This window comes from Anguilla anguilla, chromosome 4, assembly GCF_013347855.1.
Source record: "Anguilla anguilla isolate fAngAng1 chromosome 4, fAngAng1.pri, whole genome shotgun sequence".
Taxonomy (NCBI): Eukaryota; Metazoa; Chordata; class Actinopteri; order Anguilliformes; family Anguillidae; genus Anguilla; species Anguilla anguilla.
The window spans coordinates 7,453,539-7,476,278 of NC_049204.1; the positions used below are offsets into that span (position 1 = coordinate 7,453,539).

Below are 22,740 nucleotides of genomic sequence, written 5' to 3' on the forward strand. Positions count from 1 at the left end.
CAGCCTGACTGGTAATACCATCAGCACTGAGACTTGCAGCCTGACTGGTAATACTCTCAGCACTGAGACTTGTGGCCTGACTGGTAATACCCTCAGCACTGAGACATGCAGGCCCGCCTTTATTTGCCTGAGGAACACATCCTGTAACGCAGCCAATCACCAGGCGGTCTCTGGCCAAGGGTGTCAGAAGCTTCCGGTACCTTCCGTCACCCAGCCTCCGGAGCTGGCACATGAAAGAGCGGCGGGGGGGGGGGGGGGGGGGGGCAGTGCCAGGGCAGCGCCCAGCTGCAGGACTACGGCTGTTTGATCTCTCATCCAGACCCGTCCGCCATTACACAATTAGCAAGCAGACTGGGAAAGAGCGTGCGTGTGAGCTTGCTCACACACACGTACGCACACACGTGCACATGCACGAACGTACACGTGCACACACACACATGCGTGGGCGACATAGCTCAGGAGGTAAGAGCGCTTGTCTGGCAGTCGGAGGGTTGCCGGTTCGAACCCCGCCCTGGGCATGTCGAAGTGTCCCTGAGCAAGACACCTAACCCCTAACCCCTAACTGCTCTGGTGAATGCGAGGCATCAATTGTAAAGCGCTTTGGATAAGAGCGCTATATAAATGCAGTCCGTTTTACCATTTTTTTTATACCATACATACACACGCGCACGCACACACACACACACACTATCATGCACACACACATGCGCGCACAAATATACCGAAAGTGAAAAACGCGAACCAATCTAACTGAGTAAGAATGACGGCCTGATACAGGCGGGGTTCTGCCTCAGAGTGCTGGCCGCCGTTTCGGGGGGGGGGGGGGGGGCCTTCGGCAGAGTTTGGGGGCGACGCACCTCATTGTCGGACTCCACCAGGACCTGGTCGTACTCGCTCAGGGCCACCAGGAACATGATGGAGGTGACGTTCTCGAAGCAGTGGATCCACTTCCTGCGCTCGGACCGCTGCCCGCCCACGTCCACCATCCTGACGGAGGAAGACGAGGAGGAGAGGGCGAGAGAGAGAGAGAGAGAGAAAGAGAGGAAGAGGAACGGGAAAGAAGACAGCAGGGCAGGAATTCAAAGACATGAGTACCTAAAGGAGCATCAACATTGCCTCATCAAGCCTGCTGCAGTACCTGAGCACAAGTAACTTCAGAGTGGGGCAAAGCAAGCCTGGAACAGTCGAATTCTGATGTCACAATCACTACTGGTAACTGAGAGCAGTGGAGTTCTAGAACACTGGCTAAGAATTTTGAAAAAAAGATTCCAAAAGACCTACTCCTCAAAGGGGTAACAGATTAATAGGATGCACAGTCAGATGTCCATGTATAGTGTGGCTCTCGTTCTTGTAATTTAAAATGCTGAAATTGGAATCACAGTGTACAAAAAAACGCTACCAGGGCTGAATGGGAAGTGGATCCACATTATAGGATCGGTACAAAACCCCCTTCCTGTAGCTAACTTCACCCGCAGTGAGCCTACCCAAAAAATCATAACCAAAAAAAAAAAAAAAAAAAGAAGTCATTTATACTTTTCATACTTTCCTGTCACGCTTTGAGCTGCTTTCAATGTAAAAAAAAAAAAAAAAGAAATAAATCTTCCGCTAATCGCCTATTTAAGGGCGATGAACAGCGGGCGCGGGCAGGAGGACCACGCGAGGATTACGACATCATATCCCATTACACACCTCCAGCGGCGCGGGCGGGTGGGCAGGGGGGACGCTACCGTCCGACTCCACGCGCTTCCAAAGCGTCTTAGGAACGCAGCGCGGCGGCGTGGAGCAAAATCAGCACCGCGTTCAAAACAAAAAAATATATTTTTAAAAGCATAACGCTCAACTGACTGCCTAACCGACACTGCAGAGAGAGAGAGAGAGAGAGAAAGAAAGAAAACTACACATCAACTGACTCCTGGCTGTACATCCTTCAGCACCTGCAAGTGCTGCTTTATACCCCCCCCCCCCCCCTTAAGTGGACTGTGAGGACGCTCACCAAACACTCCCTGCTTTTACCAGTAGTTGCCTAATACCCCCCCCCCCCCCTTGTTCTTTGGGTTCACCACATTAATAATTTGGCTGTAACTGGACATACTTACCAGGCTGCGATAGTGGAATTACTGATGTCACAAATGCTAGTACTGCAGCAAGGTAAACATCAGGGGGGCAGGCGTCATAAACACATCATAAATGCGACGGCTATGAACCCAGGAGAAAACGCTCCTGGGGTCCGAAACCCTTATTTCATTATCACACGGCTCACCATTAATAGCATCTAACAAAAACAATCCCTCTAAAATGAGTAAACACACTCCACCCGAACACTACAAACAGACCACAGGATGACCATCTTATTCCACAGAAAATGGAAAGGAAACAAAAGGCCAGATTGTTCACACTAGAAACTAAGTCAGCACCATCTACAACGATTTTGTGGATTTAAATTTTTTAATTCCATTTTTTTAAGGAATAAGACTTTTGTCATTCTGGTCAGAATCGTGGATACATCAGTGCAAAGAAGTGTCTTTGTCTTTTTACCACTGTCTAACAACGCACATGTTACCGCGGTAACAAAAGTAATAGGGCCCAAACAAGTGGGCTTAACCATTTAAATTCACAACACAAAGGAGGCGTAAAGCAAAACTTTGCCTTTTGATAAAGGCATTAATGTACACGCATGAATGAATGCATGTCACAGTGATTTTGCAGAAAAGGGGGGGGAGGGGCTATAAAGCATACTACCTCATTACTTCCTGTGCACAGATGCATTCCACATAGCAGTCATGCCAAAAATGACTTAACCCCCCCCCCCCCCCCCACTGCAGGGCTGCTCAACCCAGATCCTGGAGATCTACCATCACGTAGGCTTTCACTTTCACAACTCCAACAAAGCGCACCTCATTCCACAGCTAGAGCTCTCGCAGATTCGTAGAGTCAGGTGTGCCAAATCATGGTTGTGAAAACCCACAGATAGTACATCTCCTGGAAGTGCATTTGGGCAGCCCTGCTGTACTGCATCCCCTCTGTCAGTGAACTCGACAGCTCAGAGGTCAGAGGCTAGTGCAGTCAGGGGAGGCTAAGTGACGCACAGACACACTAAATAAATAAGAACAGCGACCGAAACATGCACAGTGCCCCCCCCCCGTCACCCCCCCGTCGGCCCCCGCCCAGACACAGGCCGTTGGCAGCAAGCTCCAGGGAAAGGCGGGGGGGCGATGGGAGTTCTCCCACCCCCCCCCCCCCCCCGCCCCACCCAGACTGTGACACCCAGTGGCCCTCCTTAGCACAAGCCAAGCAGCGGTGTGGAGATGAGCAGCCCCAGCCCGGGAGGAGGAGGAGGAGGTCAGAGGAGGAGCAGGAGGAGGAGGAGATAGGGAGGGAGGGAGGAGAGGACAGAGGGAAGAGTAGAGGTAGAGGGCAAAGGAGGAGGAGGAGGAGGAAAAGAGGGAAGAGCAGAGTAGAGGAAGAGACGGGCAGTTCTGAGGGCACCTCTTGAGGTCCTGTGGAGGAGCTGGCAGGATCCTTCAGCAGAGGATGCTGGGAAATGAAGAGCCCTGCATAATGTGCTGAAGAGGAACTGGGACAGGGCCCAGCGGACGCCAAGGACAGCCAAGTAGCGGTCACACGCGATTTAAAAAAAAAAAACAAAAAAAACGTTTGAGCCAAACCCAACGTTTTCACACAGCGCGGAGTTCGCGGTAAACGAGGGGTCGGGTCGATCCGCACCCCGACGCCGCTCGCCGAAAAACCTCTTTCATCTTCCTCCTCCTCCTCCTCCTCCTCCTCCGACGCGGCCCACGGGCAGGTCTCCAGGGCGACGGCTCCCGCGCTCGCCGGCGCTGACACGCGTTCGCGGTCGTCCCCGCAGGCCCGGCAGAGAGGAGCGGTCTCAGCGGGACAGAGCCTCGCATCGCGCCTCCGACACAGGACCCCGCCGTCTCCTTCAGCCCAGTGACCCCCCCGAACCCCCAAAAACCTTCGCTTCGAGCGCCGCGTGGGAGGTCTGAACGACGGCCATTTTAAAAATGTACGCAGGAGAAAAATGAAGTGGGGGGGGAAGGAAAAGTTTGGACCAAGAACATCTCGAAACACAGTGGCCTACATGTCCAGCCCAGAACAATCCGGAAGGCCCGTATTGCAGACGTCCGTTCCTCCACTCTCCCTGGAGTTGGCGCCATCGGCTTGTTTTAATTATAGGAGGCGAAAAATATGGCAAGAATACGCTCAGTGTTCTGGTCTGACATGCACATCTCTGCTCAAAGAACTCAGCCATGATGATCAGAGACCCTGCAGGGACGAACCAACATGGAAAATCAACATGGAGTACTTTCACAGGGTTTTTGTTTTAAAAAGAGCGTAAACAGGTCCTGGGCAGCAGGCCCTGGAGCAGAGAGCGGAGTTACGAGCTCCTGACCGAAGGGCCGACAGGAGCGAGCGCGAGTCGCTGCTCTTCTAAGCGACGACCGCTCTGGGTTTCGGCCTATCAGAGAGAGCAGGGCACGAACAGGAAGCAGCAGAGAATGAACTGTGGAGCGGGATTCCTCGGCTGCCTTCTGCGGGAACCGAGGTTTTTCCCCAAAAACGGGAGCCGTCGCTGCAGCCCAGCGATGACCAGGCTCGAGCCGCAGTCCGGTACTCTGCGCACACGGGCAGCCATTCAAAGGCAGTCAAAGCGGCAACTGTGCACCGCGAGCCAAAATGGAGGCAAACACCACAGGATCACACAGATGGTATTGTTCACTAACAAAGCTCTCCGATTAATCAGATCGTTCGGTAAGAAGTCCGGCAACACACAGTAGCTGTGTGAGGATTCAGCCAATCACCGGCTTTCGAGAGTCCCCAAAAGTACCACAACGGTCGATGTCGCCGAAGAGAAGAGGGGCATCTTGGCGATGTCACTTCCTGGTCCGGGCTTTACTGGGAGGCGGCCTCGTCCTCGGCGCCCCCCGTGACTTCCTGGGGCTGTAAACACGCGCTCCTCGCTCCGCTTCGCTCCTTCCTCCCGCGCGTCGCCAAAGTACACAAACCCAGCCGAAGGCAAACATCCTGCCCCCGCCGCCGACGCCCGCAGAGCAGAGCAGCGCACGGTTTCCAGAGAACGCGGCGGGCCAGCCGACGGGGAAACGGGAAAATTCGGGGGTTTTCCTCGAGCCTCCGTGTTCCGGCTCGACGCTGTGTTCGGATCAAAGGGCGTTCCCTTTACGAGCCGCAGTTAGGAGCCTCAGTCGCGCCCGTTACGCTCCTCCGTTGTGAGCCTCTGTTTTCCGCACCTCTGCTCTGATTATGTGACGTTACGCAACCAGGACCCGGCCCTCGCACTGACACGGGAGCCCGACGCCGCAGCCGCACCGCGTTTCTGCGTTTCTACGGGTTACCGAGACGGCTCCCGCGGGGGTCAAACGGCGCAGCGTCCGCGAGCGCGTACCGCCAGGGATTCCGTACCGCCAAAGCGCTCCCCCATGGCTCCGGACCCCTTCGGTGAGGTGTGGATCTCTACGCGGCGCGCTGCTGTCCAGGGTCACGTGAGCACCGCTTTACCACTCCTGACATGCGTCTCCTTCCACAGGGATGTTTCCTCCGTACAGCTTGGAAAATAGTCCTTCATTTTTTTTTTTTCTTCCTCAGAGGTAGGAACGGGCGCAGTATCGGTGTACCTGCCCCGTCACCATGGCGTCCGCCATCGGCAGTACGGCAGCCGCCCCCCTCCCACCCGAAACGGGGAACAGCCCTGCCAACCGAAACCCTGCCTTCGCGGGAGAAGCTTCGGGCCGAAACGCGCACCGCGCCACGGTGCCACCAGCCACCGCAGCAGCGCGGGTCAGCATCAGGATCCGACAGCCAATGGCAGGGCGCCCGATTACGCACCAAGCTGACTAAAAAAACGCATTTCAACAACTCAATAAAAAAAACATTTGAGACATTCAGGAACCGCCATCTTGGACAGCCTGCCAGCCCACGTGGAGAGAGACAGAGACCCTTGGGAGCGTGCAAGTCGAGCCTCGACACAGTTGTTCACCCTTTCCTCCACAAGAGAAATATTTATTAGGACGCACAACGTCTGAGCAGGCTGTGAGTTTGCCCAAAGTCTGCACCAGATCGAGCCACAAGCATCGCAGCTACAACAGGCTCCTTTCAGGAAACACCACCGAAAGTGTCAACCAGCAGCAGACGAGCCTGGGCGGGGCAGGAGCCCCACGTCTAAGGCCAGGGAGTCTAAACGCAGGAGAGTTAAAGATGGCGGTCAAAATGGCCCACGGGGTTTATTCTGCACAGCCCCCCCCCCCCCCCCCCCCCCCCCTTCAGTGATGAATTTAATTACCCGCGCGCGGGACGGGACAGGTGTCCCGAACGCAGGCTTTTCAGGCAGGTTTTATATTAGCGGCGACGGCTCCCTCGATTCCCGCCACCGCGGGACGGGGGGGGGACGGGGGGGACGGGGGGGACGGGGGGGGGGGGGGGGGGGGGACGGGGGGGCGGGGGGGTGGAGGCTTTGATAAATGGGGCCCCTCCAGGAGCCGAACGCCTAAAATAAAGCTCCTTCACATCAGTCGACCTCCTTTACCGTCAGGAGGGTTCGAGTGACCTACTTTACAGGAGCCGGCTGTGCCATGTAGGGCGGGCCCAGGAGGGGGAGGAACGAGGGAAAGGAAAAAAAGAAAAAAAAAAGAAAAAAATCGCAGTCTTCATTTCCGACTCCGACGTTTTTACCAAGGCCGTTAAAACCGCGTACGCGTTCGTTCTTCGCCTCCCCGCGAAGCGAGCTTGGGTCGAGATGGCGCATACCGGGTTCGGGATCTAGCGACGTTTGGGCCCAAGGTCACCCCCGTGTGTGACTTCTCACCAGGTCCCGGCTCTCAGTCAACGTACGCACGGGACAGGCGAGCTCACCGAGCCCAGCTGACCACGCGGCAGTGTAGCGTAACGGCTGAGGAGCTGGTCTTGTAACCGAAAGGTCGCAGGTTCGATTCCCGGGTAAGGACACTGCCGTTGTACCCTTGAGCAAGGTACTTAACCTGCATTGCTTCAGTATATATCCAGCTGTATGACTGGGTACAATGTAAGTCACTCTGGATGGAGCGTCTGCTAAATGCCTGTAATGTAATGTAATGGAACGTGTCCTCTCTGAATGAGGCCGTTTCCGTGGACGACCCGGGGGGGTGTATGGCGGTGGTTCAGCACGGGCCTTGTCCAGCCCGACCGAGCGAGGGACGGGATTCGCCGGCTTCTGGGTCCGGAGTTCTTTATGAGCAAATCCTCAGCGTTCCGACATCTTTTTCCCGCCTCTGCGGCTTCTCTTCTCACACCTCCTTCACGACCCTCCTCCTCCTCCTCCTCCTCCTCCTCCGTCATCGAGGACGCCATCAAGTTCTGAGAGGCTCGGTCCCCAGAGCATCCCGCCATGCAGCTCCCCAAAGTCCACCCCCCCACCCCTCCTCATTCCACATACTTCCAGGTACCCAGCATGGCCAACCCCCACCACACCCCCCCCCCCCAACCCATGCCAAATCCCTTCTCCGTTTTCCCAGCAGGACACACCCCCCCCCCCCCCCTTTCTCCGAATCTCCGGGGGAAAATGCTTACGCAATCAGCTTGTGCCCGTAAAACCAGGTCGCTGGGCACCGCGAAAAAACCAATTCTTATTAATCCAGATTGGGCTTGATCAATACCCGGGAGGGTAAAGAGATTCCGCTCCTAATGAGGCCGGCTGCATTAGAGCCCAGAGTATCCGCTCCGATGAGACAGCGGCCGTTACGCGCCACTGAAAGCCGCCACTCAGACGATCGCGCGTCGTGGAAAGGGGGTCAAGCTCACGATCGCGCTCACAGCGGGAGACAGGGCACGAGGTGTTTCTCATGGATTTGAATGGATGGATTTTTTTTTGTTGATCGAAACAATATCAGGGAATATCACACCGATGGGCGTTGGGCAACAGAAAAGGCCAATCTTTTAATCTGTCGTTCGGTTTGTCGATTTTGACCGAAGCGCAACTTCTGTTCCCCCCCCCCCCCCCACCCCACCCCATTATAAAACATAAAATCTACACCCTGACCAGAAAATCTAACGAGATCAACTGATAAAATAACGCAACACCATCAAAAACACGAAACATTCACGTATACACGTCATCTTTACACAAAAAAAAAAACAAAAACAAAAAAAAACAACTCAAGCACTGGAGGCAGCCACTTGTGCCGGAGTCTTCTACCTGAAGATGATGCTCTGCAAGTCGAAGGGGTACTCAATGATCCCCGTGGTGGGGATGCGGACCCTAAGAACGTCCTGCTGAGTCGGCAGGTAGGAGGGTTCCGCAATACGATCCAGATCGCTTAGATAGCTACGGAAAGGGAGAGAGAGAGAGAGAGACAGGAACAACAAACACACAGAGGCATGAAGAGAGGCAGGCAGCTCAACCGGATCACCCCTCCTCCAGAGCCGGTTGGTTCGGTCCACGCCAGGAACAGACGCTTCCGGGCTGTACCATGTTTAGCTTTCAAAGAGATGTGGGGGGTGGCTGTTTTTTTTTTTTTTTTTCACCCATCACCACCACCACCATCACCACCACCACAACCACTCCCAACACCTCTTAGGAAACTGCAGAGAATCGGACCTGGGGTCAGGCCCCCTTCCCCTCCGAGACTAGCACAGCAGGTCTTCCAGAACATTAAGACTCGTTTTTAAACAGAAGGGCCCCCATTCAGTCCCATTTCCTCCTCCTTTCTCGGTACGAAAAGCCTTTTTTTTTTTTTTTCCAAATTCAAAGCCCTGTTTTGTTCAATCGTGAAGTCAAACGAGGGACGGTTCAAGCAGTCTCTCTGTCTTTTTTTCCCCCCCGTTTTTGGTAACTTTCAGCGGCAAAAGAAAAAAGCCTGAGGAGAAACAGCCCCTTTCTCACACCATTGATTTTTAGCGTACTGCCCTGAATGTGGTTTTTTTTTATGCTTTACGTAAGGCTGAAGTTATTTTAAGACAACTATACTTCCCCCCCCCCCACCCCCCCCCACCTCATGCCCTCAACTGAATTCAGGAGGTTGAATACTACAATTTAAACACAACATAACCTCACACACCGTCACAATCAGTGTATGACGAGCCCACTTTCGAACCAGGCGTACCGAAACGAACGTGGGTGGAAAAAGTCGAAAAAGTGGTCAGGAGCGGGCAACTCCACGCCACGGTCTGCTTTCACCCAGTCCCCACTGGAGACGGAACTGACACTGCGTGAGGGACTCCTGAGTTCTGAAGACCCCGCCCCCCCCCCCCCCCGCCCCCCCACCTCGTGTGCTTTAGTCTCAGACAGGAAACCCCCCTACTCCTCCGGGACCGCCGCAAGGTGACAGGGCGGTGACGACAGCAGCAGCAGCGACCACGCACGCACGCACGCACACACACACACACACACAAACACACACCAGTACCTGAAGATTATACTCTCCAGATCAAAGGGGTACTCAATGATGCCGGTAGTGGGCACTCGGACCCGCAGTACGTCCTGCTGGTTGGGGACGTACCCCGGCGAAGTAATGCGGTCTAAATCGTTAAGATAACTGCGGGATGAAGGGGGAGGGGGAAGGGGGAAGAATACACACCGTGTACAACCAAACACACGTCACATGTATGTAGTAACACACAGAAAATCTGACTGCATTCATATACCACCATTTCATGGCCTCAAAACCTATATACAGTCAAGGGGGGGAGGGGGGGGGGGACTCACCTCAAGTGCCAACTGTGTGTGTGTGTGTGTGTGTGTGTGTGTGTGTGTGCATGTGAGTGTGTGTGTGAGTGTGTGAGTGTGTGCGTGTGTGTGCATGTGAGTGTGTGTGTGAGTGTGTGAGTGTGTCACACTTAGAAGCCCTTGTCAACGAACTTATAACGATCATTCGCTTCAATCGCTCTCCAATATTTACAGGACAGTGAAGTTACTGAACTCCGAAAATCGACACGATAAAACATTAGTTCTTCTCTAACGGTCACGGCACAGGACAGGATGCTGAAGAGCAGTGATAGGCTCGTCGATTTAGACACCGACGGCCCAGACGTTTACCATGGCCCTTCCTGCTACGCCCGCAGCCCTGACACCACTCTCACTCGCTCATCACCCTTCCTGGCACTACCAGACGTACGGCCTCAAAATCAATGACCAGCCGGACACAGCACGTGCCCTGTGGCCAGCTAACGTTCCTCTAATGACCAAGCATAATATTGGCCATGGTACATTTGCGATAATCACTTTAAACCACCCCGCCATTACACTGAGTAATACCTCACTGAACTTCTCACCCCGGACGATCCAGAGCAAAGCCCTACTTTAGCTAGCCACACAGGCGTAACGTACTCAATGTACAACATGATAAATATATAAATAAACAAACGATGCCCAGCAATGTTAATGTTAACACAATTAAGCGCGGCTTTTCGATAACGTTTCAACCCATTTCCGCACAAGGCCATTTATCGCCGCCGACGAAGAAAAAAAAAAAAAAAAAAAAACCTTTAAACGTCCAGCGTGAGCCGCAGAATTCTGGGAAACGAGAGCCGTTCCGTGTTCCATTAGCACTACGAAACGCGCTTCCTTCTCTCCCTGGCTTCGTGAGCGAGCCCTCGTCCAGAAAACCAAAAATATCGCCCGTTTTCTTCGGCTTCGCACTCAAACGGTGACGATACGGAAGTGGACGAGTGATGGGTAAAGCAGAACCTGAGGGGGGGGGGGGGGGGGATGGTCTTTGAGAAGCTACCTGGCCTTCTGGCCCCCTGTTCCGCTGGACCGAACCGGCCCCTGTCTGAGGCGAAAGAGGAGCCCCCCCAGCTGACCGGCATCTGAGCTGCTCACCCCCCCCCCCCCACAGCGCTATTAACTATTTAAACGTCTTCAGATCAGAAAGTCGGGGAAAGGAACCAAGGCCAGATGATGACAGAAGGTAGGTGTTTGTGTGTGTACGCGTGTGAGAAGAGTGTGTACGTGCGAGTGTGTGTGTGGACAGTCAAAATTCATTCGTTTCACATTAAACAAGAAATACTGCATTCATGTTGATATAGAGGGGGAAAATAACAACAAATCAATCATTTGAACATGTGCATTTCTCCAGTTTTCGATCGTACCCTTGGAAGTTCCCGTGAGTCAAAGGTGTAGGAGGAGGACTGAGGGATCGGAGGGGAGAGGAACAGCCTCCGTCTCTCTCTCTCTCCTGAACCTGAACACAGCGGCCTTCACAATAACCGCTTAACGACATTCGGTGCCAACGCAGAGCCTGATCTGAGACTGTACACACACCCCCCTCCAGAGGCGCCAGGCGGCTCGCCCCCGTCCGTCTCTGTTCCATCGGGGGACGGTCGCCAAGGGAAACCAATCCCCCCCCCCACACAACGGATTCCTCACAAACTTGTTTCACTTTGCTTCTGTGACATCACCCGTGACATCACAGGTCCCAGCCGTAGGAGCGGGGGCCAGGCGGCTCGGCCTCACAGGTACGCTAGCTAGCACGCGCTCATACGTTAGCCTGTCAAGGTAGAGCTGAAGAAAATTATTAACTTAAAAAAATAATAATTATGAACCGCCATCCAGCCCTGAGGCCACTCGCGTTTCTAGAACGACAGTGCAGAGCACCAGTACAGTTCCATATAAAATGCGCTTTTAAAAAAAATCTAAAATCAGCCAGAGGCTACCTCATGTCCTGATCTATAGTAGAGACCAGGTGTAGCCCTAACGTAGGAGGTGAATGAACAGCGTTTAAGGCAACTGGACGATCTGCGGTGACCCTGTGTTCAGCCTAGCAGCAGTCCCTGAAATTTCAGGGTATTGACACTCCTGAAATATCGCAGAAGTTCAGCTCACACTGGCCCTTGTGACCTGGGGTTCTTGTGGGATACTAGGACGGCACGTGAACAAGCACATCTCCTAACCGACACTCATCCTCTGCATGTAATAGTGGTGGAAAAACAGATTGTACTGTTCTTTTCACATAAAATGTATTTATACAGGCTTCATATTACCTGAAGCGATTCAGGTTCAGCACCTTGCTCATGGGTACAGCGGCAGTACCCCAAACTGGGAATCGAATAGGTTACCAACCCAGCTACCCAACGACTATGCCTCTCTGCCTCTCATGTACGTGTGCATGTCTGTGAATGCCGCTGCTTCCGAACTCTTTCAGTGTGATGTAAATGTACGCAGGGACGCAAATGCTAACGTACACAGCAAGCGCAAACGTCCACGACAAATGTGTTTGTGAAAGAGGACGCCTGGCTCAGGGTTCAGGTGAGCGTTTGGCACTTGGGGTCTGTGATGTGGGTCTGTGTGTAGACAGTGGGAGGGCCTATCCCCACCAAATGGACGTAGGAAAAAAAACTGAATTAATATAATCAAAAAACAAACATATCTCTACCGAATGGACAGGACCCCTCCCCTCCCCTCCCCCTCACCCCCACCCTGATTGGCTTACTATTTGGTGGAGTCTGACAGCTGGTACTCTCGCCGCCTGTCGTAGGCCTCCTGTATGCCCGGGTCGGTCCACAGCATCTTTATTGCGTTGACGTAGGGATGGTCGAAGGCAGACACTTTCTCCACATCCACCTCCTTCACCAGCATAGCGTTGGACTGAACCAAAAGGATGGGGGGAGAGAGGGGGGGGGCGGGCAGAGACACGGAGAGATCAGTTCAATCAATTCACGCGCTGTGAAAGGTGCCCATTAGACAAAGGTAATCTCTGTCAGCACCCAGGCAAAGTGGATTTCGTATCTATCCCGTTTCGTTTAACAGCAGAGCCCCATTTGAATATTCTCAACAGCCCATCACTTACACCCACACCGATATGAAAATATGCGGTGGGGGCTTCGGTGGTGAACGGCAAACACGTTTTGCATAGCGGTGGCGATTACGAACAGCAACTGCCCTCAGCTCGGCTAAGGGTTCCGCGAATATCGCAGCAGAACAAGTATTAACTCAGCGACATTCAGAGCAAGGCCCTTCCTGCTTCACGTACAGCTAGCGGATCACAGCGCATCTCTTTAATCAAAGTTAGGCTCATTAGCACTCATTCAGAGAGAAAAGGCCAAAAAGGTAGCAGTGCACCAGTGTGTGGTAAACTGTTTCACTAATGCTCATTGGAAAGATCTGAAACCCAGAGAGAGGAGGGCTACAGGGTCTGCCCGGTCATTGGCGCATTTCAGTAACGCCAGTTCTGATTGGCTAAAACAGAGGTGGGAGAGAGAAGGGAGGGCTATACTGACGTCTGGAATTCATGCCAGCTTCCGCCCTTAATCATGCGATTGATGATAATTTACGCAACAGGACATTTCAGCGAAACTTTGGCAAGCTGATGAATGACAGCTGAAGACTTGTGCCCTCATATAAACAGCTTTTGATGTGTTCAGCCAATCAGCTAACTTTGACTGAACAGCTTTTGGAGTGTTCAGCCAATCAGCTAACTTTGACTGAACAGCTTTTGGAGTGTTCAGCCAATCAGCTAACTTGAGTGAACAGCTTTTGGGGTGTTCAGCCAATCAACTGAGCCAGAGGAAACTCAGCCCTGCATACACCAGCCCCGCAGCAACAGGACACACACCAGCCCTGTAGCAAGGCCCCCACCCCTCCCCCCAGAAGAAGCGCGACGGGGCCGCTCACCTTGTTCTCCTCGTACTTGTAGCCGATCTTGAGGTTCTCGGTGGCGCGGATCATGGACTGCATGGAGGTGAAGATGTTCTGGTACACCAGCTTGGTGAAGCCGCGCTTGTCCTCGTCCGTGTAGCCCGTGCCGTGGATGATGCGCATCTGCTTGATGAAGGTGCTCTTGCCGCTCTCGCCCGTGCCTGAGAGAAGACGCCGGAAACAAGGGGGGGGGGGGGGAATGTCAGAGAAGAGGCGCAAGGTGCAACACAACAGCTCAGCCCTCGCCCCCGCCCCCAACACACGGACCCTAGGGAGGGGGGTACAGGCCAAACCAGGGCCTGGGGTCACCGTTCCCAGGCAACTGTACACACCCTGAGGAGAGAACACACTATCCTATTCACACACACAACATGCTAACTGTGCAGAGAACAAGCCCCCTTACAGCCTTCTGCACCTCACACAGGAAGAGAGTCCATCATACGGTGTCTGTTAAGGTGAGCTACAGTCATTTCACCAGTGTGAAGACGTAACTGCGTAAAACATCGGAGTTCAAACTTCCCCACGAAGGGTCAATGGGGGGTGCGGACTTTTATTCCAAATTAGCACACAGCAAAAAAAAAAAAGAAAAAAAAAAGACCAGATTAGACTAATCAAGGTCTTCAGACTTGACTTTGATTTCGACATTGAATGAGAGGCTTTATTAATGGGCCAGAACAAAAGTGACGGGACGCTCCGATACGAAAGGAACACACGAAACACAGCAGACACAGGCTGTGTAAAAAACGTGTTTCGTCGCGTTATTGAAATACTGCCGCCACGTTCGAATAATCGCTGAAATATTAAACGGTACCTGCCGGCCCCCCCAGTCGCGCCGGACGAACACGTGACCCTTCCTCAGCTTGAGCGACGCGGTTAAAAATGGCGCCTCGAGAGAGAGAGAGAGGGCCCTCCCTCAGCCTCCCACCCTGTCCTCGAGCGCCCCCGTGACATCATGGCTTAAGCCCCGCCCACGAGAGGCACAGATTGGAGAGCGGGACAGGGCCCTCTGCAGCGACAGGAGGTTAAATCAGGCAGCCCGTCCTCAAAAGCACACCCCCCCCCCCCCACCCTCCTCCCTCTCAAGGGTGGCGCTCGGCAATTAAATCAAACGCGCCGTTCTGCGTTAGCGTTCGCGGCTCCGTAGCGGGACGGGTACGCACGTGTTTCATCCTCAAAAGCGTATTTCGCACCGAAGGCCAATAATACCTTTAATAATTCAACTTTAGAATTTGCAGCCTATAAATCCATTTCCCCCGATCTGACAGCGCCTGGTCTTTCCAGCAACGCGACCGTACCCAGAATAACTCTCCAGCCTCTGTTCCACATCTCCTGCAGTCGCACATCAGCAAAGACCAACTCCTGAAAGCAGCCTCAGGCTGTCAACCAGGGGCCCCGACACACACACACACACACACACACACACACACACACACACACACACACACACACACACACACACACCCCATCACACACTCCCACACCACCCACCCACCCCCACACACACACACACACACACACACACACCCACACACCCCATCACACACTCCCACCACATCACCCACACACACACACACCCACACACACACACACACACCCCATCACACACTCCCACACCACCCACACACACACACACACACACACACACACACACACCCCATCACACACTCCCACACCACCCACCCACCCCCACACACACACATACACACACCCCATCACACACTCCCACACCACACACACACCCCATCACACACTCCCACACCACCCACCCACACACACACACTCCCACACCACCCACCCACCCCCACACACACACACACACACACACACACACCCCATCACACACCCCCACACACACACACACACACACATACACCCCATCACACACTCCCACCACACCACCCACACACACACACACACACACACTCACACACCACCCCCACACACACACACACACACCCCATCACACACCCCCCCCACACACACACACCCCATCACACACTCCCACCACATCACCCACACACACACACACTCCCACACCACCCACCCACCCCCACACATACACCCCATCAAACACTCCCACCACATCACCCACACACACACACTCCCACACCACCCACCCACCCACACACACACACACACACACTCCCACACCACCCACCCACCCACACACACACAAACACACACACTCCCACACCACCCACACACACACACACACTCCCACCACACCACCCACACACACAGACACCCCTATTACACACCCCCACACTCCCACCACCCACACACACAATCACACACTCCCCACACACACACCAACCACAACACCCACACACACCCCCATTACACACCCCCACACTCCCACCACCCACACACACACACACACAATCATACACTCCCCACACACACACACACACACCACCCATACACACCCACACCTCAGTGCACCTCATCTGAGAGAAGCAGACTTGCTACCCTGATGCTCATGTTTGTTACAGCTCTACTTTTCTTAGGATGCAGCATAATGCAGCAGCATAACATGCAGCATAATGCATCAGCATAACATGCATCATAATGCATCAGCACAACATGCAGCATAATGCATCAGCATAAAACGCAGCATAATGCATCAGCATAACACGCAGAATAATGCAGCAGTATAACACGCGGAATAATGCATCAGCATAACACGCAGCATAATGCATCAGTATAACACGCAGCATAATGCATCAGCATAACACGCAGCATAATGCATCAGTATAACACGCAGCATAATGCATCAGTATAACACGCGGAATAATGCATCAGTATAACACGCGGAATAATGCATCAGCATAACACGCAGCATAATGCATCAGTATAACATGCAGCATAATGCAGCAGCATAACATGCAGCATAATGCATCAGTATAACATGCAGAATAATGCAGCAGCATAACATGCAGCATAATGCATCAGTATAACATGCAGAATAATGCAGCAGCATAATGCAGCAGCATAACATGCAGCATAACTCGTTGGCAGGCTGAATTCTGGAGGGGGAAAAGACATTCCGTCTTTCCAAGCGCATGGAAGGGCTCAGACGCGGATAATGTCTCCGCTCTCCCCGTTCACCAGCGTAGCTACCATGAGCAGCTCAGTTCTGCTGGAGTTTCCACGTATGGAGAGCGCTTAAGGTCAACTTTAAAACAAAATAAAAAATAAAAAAACAAATATATTTTCTTACAGTATTAATTATAATTAAGATAGCTGAGGCTGAATCAGACCGGTCAACCAATCAACACATAGCACAGAGTGAGATAAAAAAAAGGGGGGAGGGCCTCAAATTAACCTTCGTTTCCATGACGATTTACAAATGCCGTAATGGCGCCAGAGCAAACTGTCAGTTGTGAATAAAAGGACAGTTGGGTTTCAGGACTACAAGGACCAGTGAAAACGCAGTAACGTGTTTGTAGTTCTCAAATCCAGGTTTGCGCATTCAGGAGATCATTCTACATCAAGTTCTGCCGACGGTGGTCATGGTGTCATACTATGAATATCAGGCATTAATGGGAAACTCATAAGATGGTCAGACTCTGTCTTACACTGTCCCCCATGCCTCCTCTTCATCGCACTCTCTCAGACCCCTCTTCATCCTTCCATCTCAGTTTGCATGCCCCATATCTCAATCCTCCATAACATCACCCCATTCCTCTCCTCCTACTGCCTCTCTCGCATCCATCTTTCTCTCAGTCCCCTTCCTCACCCCTCCCCCCAACTCACACTCTTCCCGACCCTCCCTCTCCATCCTTCTTATTCCTCCCTTTACATCACCCCATTCCCCACCCACTCCCTCCCTGCCTCTCATCTTTCTCACTAACCCTCTTTCCCGCATCCTTCCTGACCCCCCTTCCTCTCTCCCCCCATCACCGTCTTTTTCACTCTCTCACATCCCCCCCCTCGCTCTCTCAGCCCCCCACCCCCACCCCCACCCCCCAGGCTGAGTCATCAGGCTCCAGGCGCAGGCTCAGATCGCCGTGGACACCGAGCACCAGCGCCGCGCATCTCACTTCCTGTGCTGGCTGAGCGCGCACGTGAGCGCCATTAGCGTCGTTAGCGTTGTTAGCGTCACGCGCGCGGCTTCGACCCGCGTCCGAAACGAGCCCAGCTTGCTTACCGCCACAGCACGCGGCTGGCTTCGCTACTAATGGGTTTACAATGGCTTTTCTTTTTTTTTTGGCAGTGATTTTTTTCCAATGACAGTTGCAGATGGTTTTTGCAGTAGGTTTTGAAGGGATTTTTTTAAACATATTTTTTCAGTGATTTTTGTAGTGGTTTTTTTCAGTGATTTTTGTAGTGGTGTTTTCAGTGATTTTTGTAGTGGTTTTTTTCAGTGATTTTTGTAGTGGTGTTTTCAGTGATTTTAGTAGTGGTTTTTTCAGTGATTTTTGTAGTGGTTTTTTCAGTGATTTTTGTAGTGGTTTTTTTCAGTGATTTTTGTAGTGGTTTTTTACAGTGATTTTTGTAGTGTAGTACAACACAACATACATTAACCGCAACATACAGACTCCCGCTAAAAAGATTAAGTGGTGGGGCGTGGCGCAGTCCACAGAGTGGCAGACTCTCATTCAGTATATAAGGCCCTGTCCACACGTATACGGATTTTTCTGAAAACGTTGTTTGTTCCCTCCGTTTTGGCCTCCCGTCCACACGGAAACGGCGTTTTAGGTCACTGAAAACGAAGCTTTTCGAAAACGCCTTCCAAGGTGGAGATTTTTAAAAACTCGGTCTTCGTGTGGACAGGAAAAACGGAGCTTTCACGAAAACGCTGACGTCATGACGTCAACTCGCGCATCAGTTACCATGGCAATTGGTGTATTGCGCATGCGGCAATCGTTTTAGGGTTCTCCTGTGGACGGAGATATTTTTTAAAACGCCGGTCGTGTGGATAGGATTTTTTTATTTTTTAACGGAGGGGGAAAAAACTACGTTTTCAGAAAAATCCGTACACGTGTGGACAGGGCCTAAGATCTACCATATGGGCGGGGCTTAAATCGACCAACATGACGCATCCTGAACCGCGATCCCTTCCCTGCCTGTTTGTTATCCTCTGATCTCTCCCTGCCTGAACAAAGCAAACAAAAAAAAAAATCCAAAAAAGGAGACCAGATTGTCCCCTCTACTTAAAAAAAAAAAAAAGATTACAGGTAGAAGCGTCATTTTCAAGCAGGGCGGAAATGACAGAATAAGACCATTCTGCTCTGCTTCAGGCAGCGGGGGGGGGGGGGGGGGGGGGGCGGTGGCTGAGTATAAAATTTTGATTTGTGGCGTAAACAGTTTCTCTCTAACTTCACTATCTCTAAATCACTAACCGATTACCTTAAGGTTCCACTGTGACACCTGTATTTATCAGTGCACACCCCCCTCCCCAGGCATGTGCCCGATAGTGACTGCTTTCCCTACTACTCCTAAGGCCAGAACCAGCCATGCTGTCTGTCCCCCTCCCCCCACCACCCCTGAGTCTTCCCAGATTTCTTCCTCCATGTCCTCCAGGAAGTGCTTTGTAGTCTCTGTTGCCACTGGCTTGCCCTGCGGGGGGTTTAGGCTAGGCTAAACTGTAAAGCACATTGTGACAAATCCTTTTGTAAAATGCGCCATTAAACCCCAAATAGGATTTGATTGATGAGCTAACGCATGCAGCCACATTGCACACAGAGTCCTGAAGCTTTTTTTAAAGATACCACATTCAATCCAAAAACGTTATTTTATTTTTGATTTTTCTACCTGACATGTATTTTTCTTCATATCATTTTCTTTTCCTACATGTTTGGCCAACATAGCGTCCGACCTCACATCTCTGAAGAGAAATCAAGAGACGAACGAGCCATTCCAACGCATAAATTAACCTCTCGTTAAGCAGACCCAATTTAAAACAGCTAATTAATCAATTAAACTCAGGGGGGGACTCTTAACTGGTTTTAAAAGGGCAAAATCTAAATGGAGCTTCTCATACAGGCCCCTCGCTGCCAACCATTTAATTTATAACAGCAGGGCCCTCTCAGGGCGGTGGAGTCAACGCTGAAATCGGGGGCCAGGCCGCGGTGGCATCGCAGGCCTTCAGACGCATGCCCCGGTGGTGCCACCTGTAGCTCTGCCAGTCTCTACCCCTGGTGATCTTGCATTTCGGACGTCCCATTGGCCCGCCGTCAAAATGTCCCGAAAACGTCGTCGTAATTGTGAAGTGGGAGCCGGCCTTAACCAAAACCCACCATACAGGCTTCTCTCATTACATTACAGGCATTTAGCAGACGCTCTTATCCAGAGCGACTTACAACATTTGACATAGCATTTTACTTTGCATCCATTTATACAGCTGGACACATACTGAAACAATGCAGGTTAAGTTGCTCAAGGGTACAACGGCAGTGTCCTACCCAGGAATCAAATTTGTGACCTTTAGGTTACAAGACCAGTTCCTTACCCATTATACTACACTTCTCTCATTCTTCCACACTGTGAATTTATTTCCCAGAGTGTGGAGTGGACACAGGTGAATTTATTTCCTGTTAAATGATAAAGTAGATCCACTGACAGCTGCATCAAGCAGATCCACTGACAGCTTTATCAAGCAGATCCACTGACAGCTTTATCAAGCAGATCCACTGACAGCTTTATCAAGCAGATCCACTGACGGCTGCATCAAGCAGATCCACTGACAGCTTTATCAAGCAGATCCACTGACAGCTTTATCAAGCAGATCCACTGACATCTGCATCAAGCAGATCCACTGACATCTGCATCAAGCAGATCCACTGACATCTGCATCAAGCAGATCCACTGACATCTGCATCAAGCAGATCCACTGACATCTGCATCAAGTAGATCCACTGACATCTGCATCAAGCAGATCCACTGACATCTGCATCAAGCAGATCCACTGACATCTGCATCAAGCAGATCCACTGACATCTGCATCAAGCAGATCCACTGACATCTGCATCAAGCAGATCCACTGACATCTGCATCAAGCAGATCCACTGACATCTGCATCAAGTAGATCCACTGACATCTGCATCAAGTAGATCCACTGACATCTGCATCAAGCAGATCCACTGACATCTGCATCAAGTAGATCCACTGACATCTGCATCAAGTAGATCCACTGACATCTGCATCAAGCAGATCCACTGACATCTGCATCAAGCAGATCCACTGACATCTGCATCAAGCAGATCCACTGACATCTGCATCAAGCAGATCCACTGACATCTGCATCAAGCAGATCCACTGACATCTGCATCAAGCAGATCCACTGACAGCTGCATAAAGTCACCCAGGCATGTTGGGCGACTGCACCTCCATTTTTGCACGGCGTAAACTGGGTCAGGCCAAGGACAAGGTAGCTCTGCGCCGCACGTCCCGACGCCAGGGCGGCAATCAGCACCAACCCGCACCGAAGGAAGCGCTTCAGAGCCCCCGAAACTCAACGAGGGGCAAAACCCCCGCCCTCGGCCAGCGCTGTGATCTCCTTAAATAAGCCTGTAGGTACACACACATGCGTACGCACACACATACACAAATACAGACACGTGCACACGCACACACACTCGAATACACACACATGCGTACGCACACACATACACAAATACAGACATGTGCACACGCAAACACACACACATACATACACAAATACAGACATGTGCACACGCAAACACACACACATACATACACAAATACAGACATGTGCACACGCAAACACACACACATACATACACAAATACAGACATGTGCACACGCACACACACTCGAATACACACACCTGCGCGCGCGCGCACAGACACAGACACACACACACACACACACACACACTCGAATACACACACGTGCATACGCACACACACGCACACTCGAATACACACACATGCATACGCACACACACGCACACACACACACACTCGAATACACACACATGCGCGCGCGCACACACACACACACAGACACACGAATACACAGACACACAGACACACGAATACAGACACACGTGTACGCACGTGGGCGCACACACACACACACACACACACACACACACACACACACTTGACACCCATCCAAATTATGACCAAAAATATGTAGCTGTGATATTGCTGTACGTTTATTTATTATTTTTCTTCCCCCAGCAAAGACAAGAGAAATATTGGAAATGCAGGGGGGGGGTGTGGGGGGGGGGGGGGGGGGCGAGAGAGAAAAAAATGCATAGCTCCACTCAAAGCCACACTCCGAGGTAGCGCTGGTGTTAGTCTCCATGGCAACCACTCTTCTCTGCGTTTGGCAGAGCAGCGAATGCAATTCCAACTGCCTACAGGCGAACTCTCTGCTCATCTCCATCGTTTTAAAAAACGTACATTTCTCCTCCGTTTACAGTTCGTTCCGCCTGAGAATCCCAACGCTGATTTTCAGCGGCAGCGACGCAGATAAACGAACCGTTTTTTGGCAACGTGCAGCTACACACACACACGAGCCGCACACCTCTCCTCCCCACCACGGTCCGATAAACAGCGTTATTCATCGAGACACAAACAAAGGCACGGTGAGGAAGACCCGGGAAAACCCCAAACATTCCCCGCTCGGGCCTGACCAGGTGCTGCACTGCGAGGGTTTCAAAAGCGAAAGTCAAGACAGCCACACCACCAGGCAACCATCTCGCAGTAAGAGGAAACGCGGGGAAAACAGAACCGAAAACAGAATCTTTTCTGCCACAGATTTCTTCCCAAATTAATTAATTTTTTTTTTCTTCTCGCCTACTGAAAGGAAATCAGGTCAACTCGTTCTCAAACACACGTTCGTTACATAAACCGCTCGATCCCCTCCTTCTCTACGCCGACGATGATCTGCGGCTGCGGGTTTTAGTCACAGACCCTCGGAGGTAGCGGACGAACCGGGGCCGTTTGTGACAGACGGCTCTATAAATAAAAGCACTTCCAGCCGGACTCCGTCACAAGCGCGCGTCCCGCTTTCCAGCGAAACGAAAACCACCGTGCCTGTTCTGCTACCCTCTCGATTGCTCCTTAAAATAAATAAATAAATAAATAAATAAATAAATAAATAAATAAATAAATAAATAAATA

At 51.9% G+C, this 22,740-nt stretch overlaps 1 protein-coding gene across 2 annotated transcripts in view; it reads right to left on the reverse strand.

Annotated features, from left to right (window-relative positions):
* LOC118225437 (guanine nucleotide-binding protein G(q) subunit alpha-like) overlaps positions 1-22,740 on the reverse strand; it is a 48,571-nt gene that overhangs the window by 4,591 nt on the left and 21,240 nt on the right. The window contains exons 2-5 of one of the 2 annotated variants that reach the window (XM_035413831.1): positions 13,619-13,803; positions 12,438-12,592; positions 9,414-9,542; positions 858-987 (exon numbers count right to left, since the gene is read on the reverse strand). In XM_035413831.1, the coding sequence (XP_035269722.1) occupies positions 858-987; positions 9,414-9,542; positions 12,438-12,592; positions 13,619-13,803 (599 nt within the window). Of the gene's footprint in view, positions 1-857; positions 988-8,203; positions 8,333-9,413; positions 9,543-12,437; positions 12,593-13,618; positions 13,804-22,740 lie in introns of both variants that reach the window. The other variant, XM_035413830.1, reaches the window with a different exon arrangement.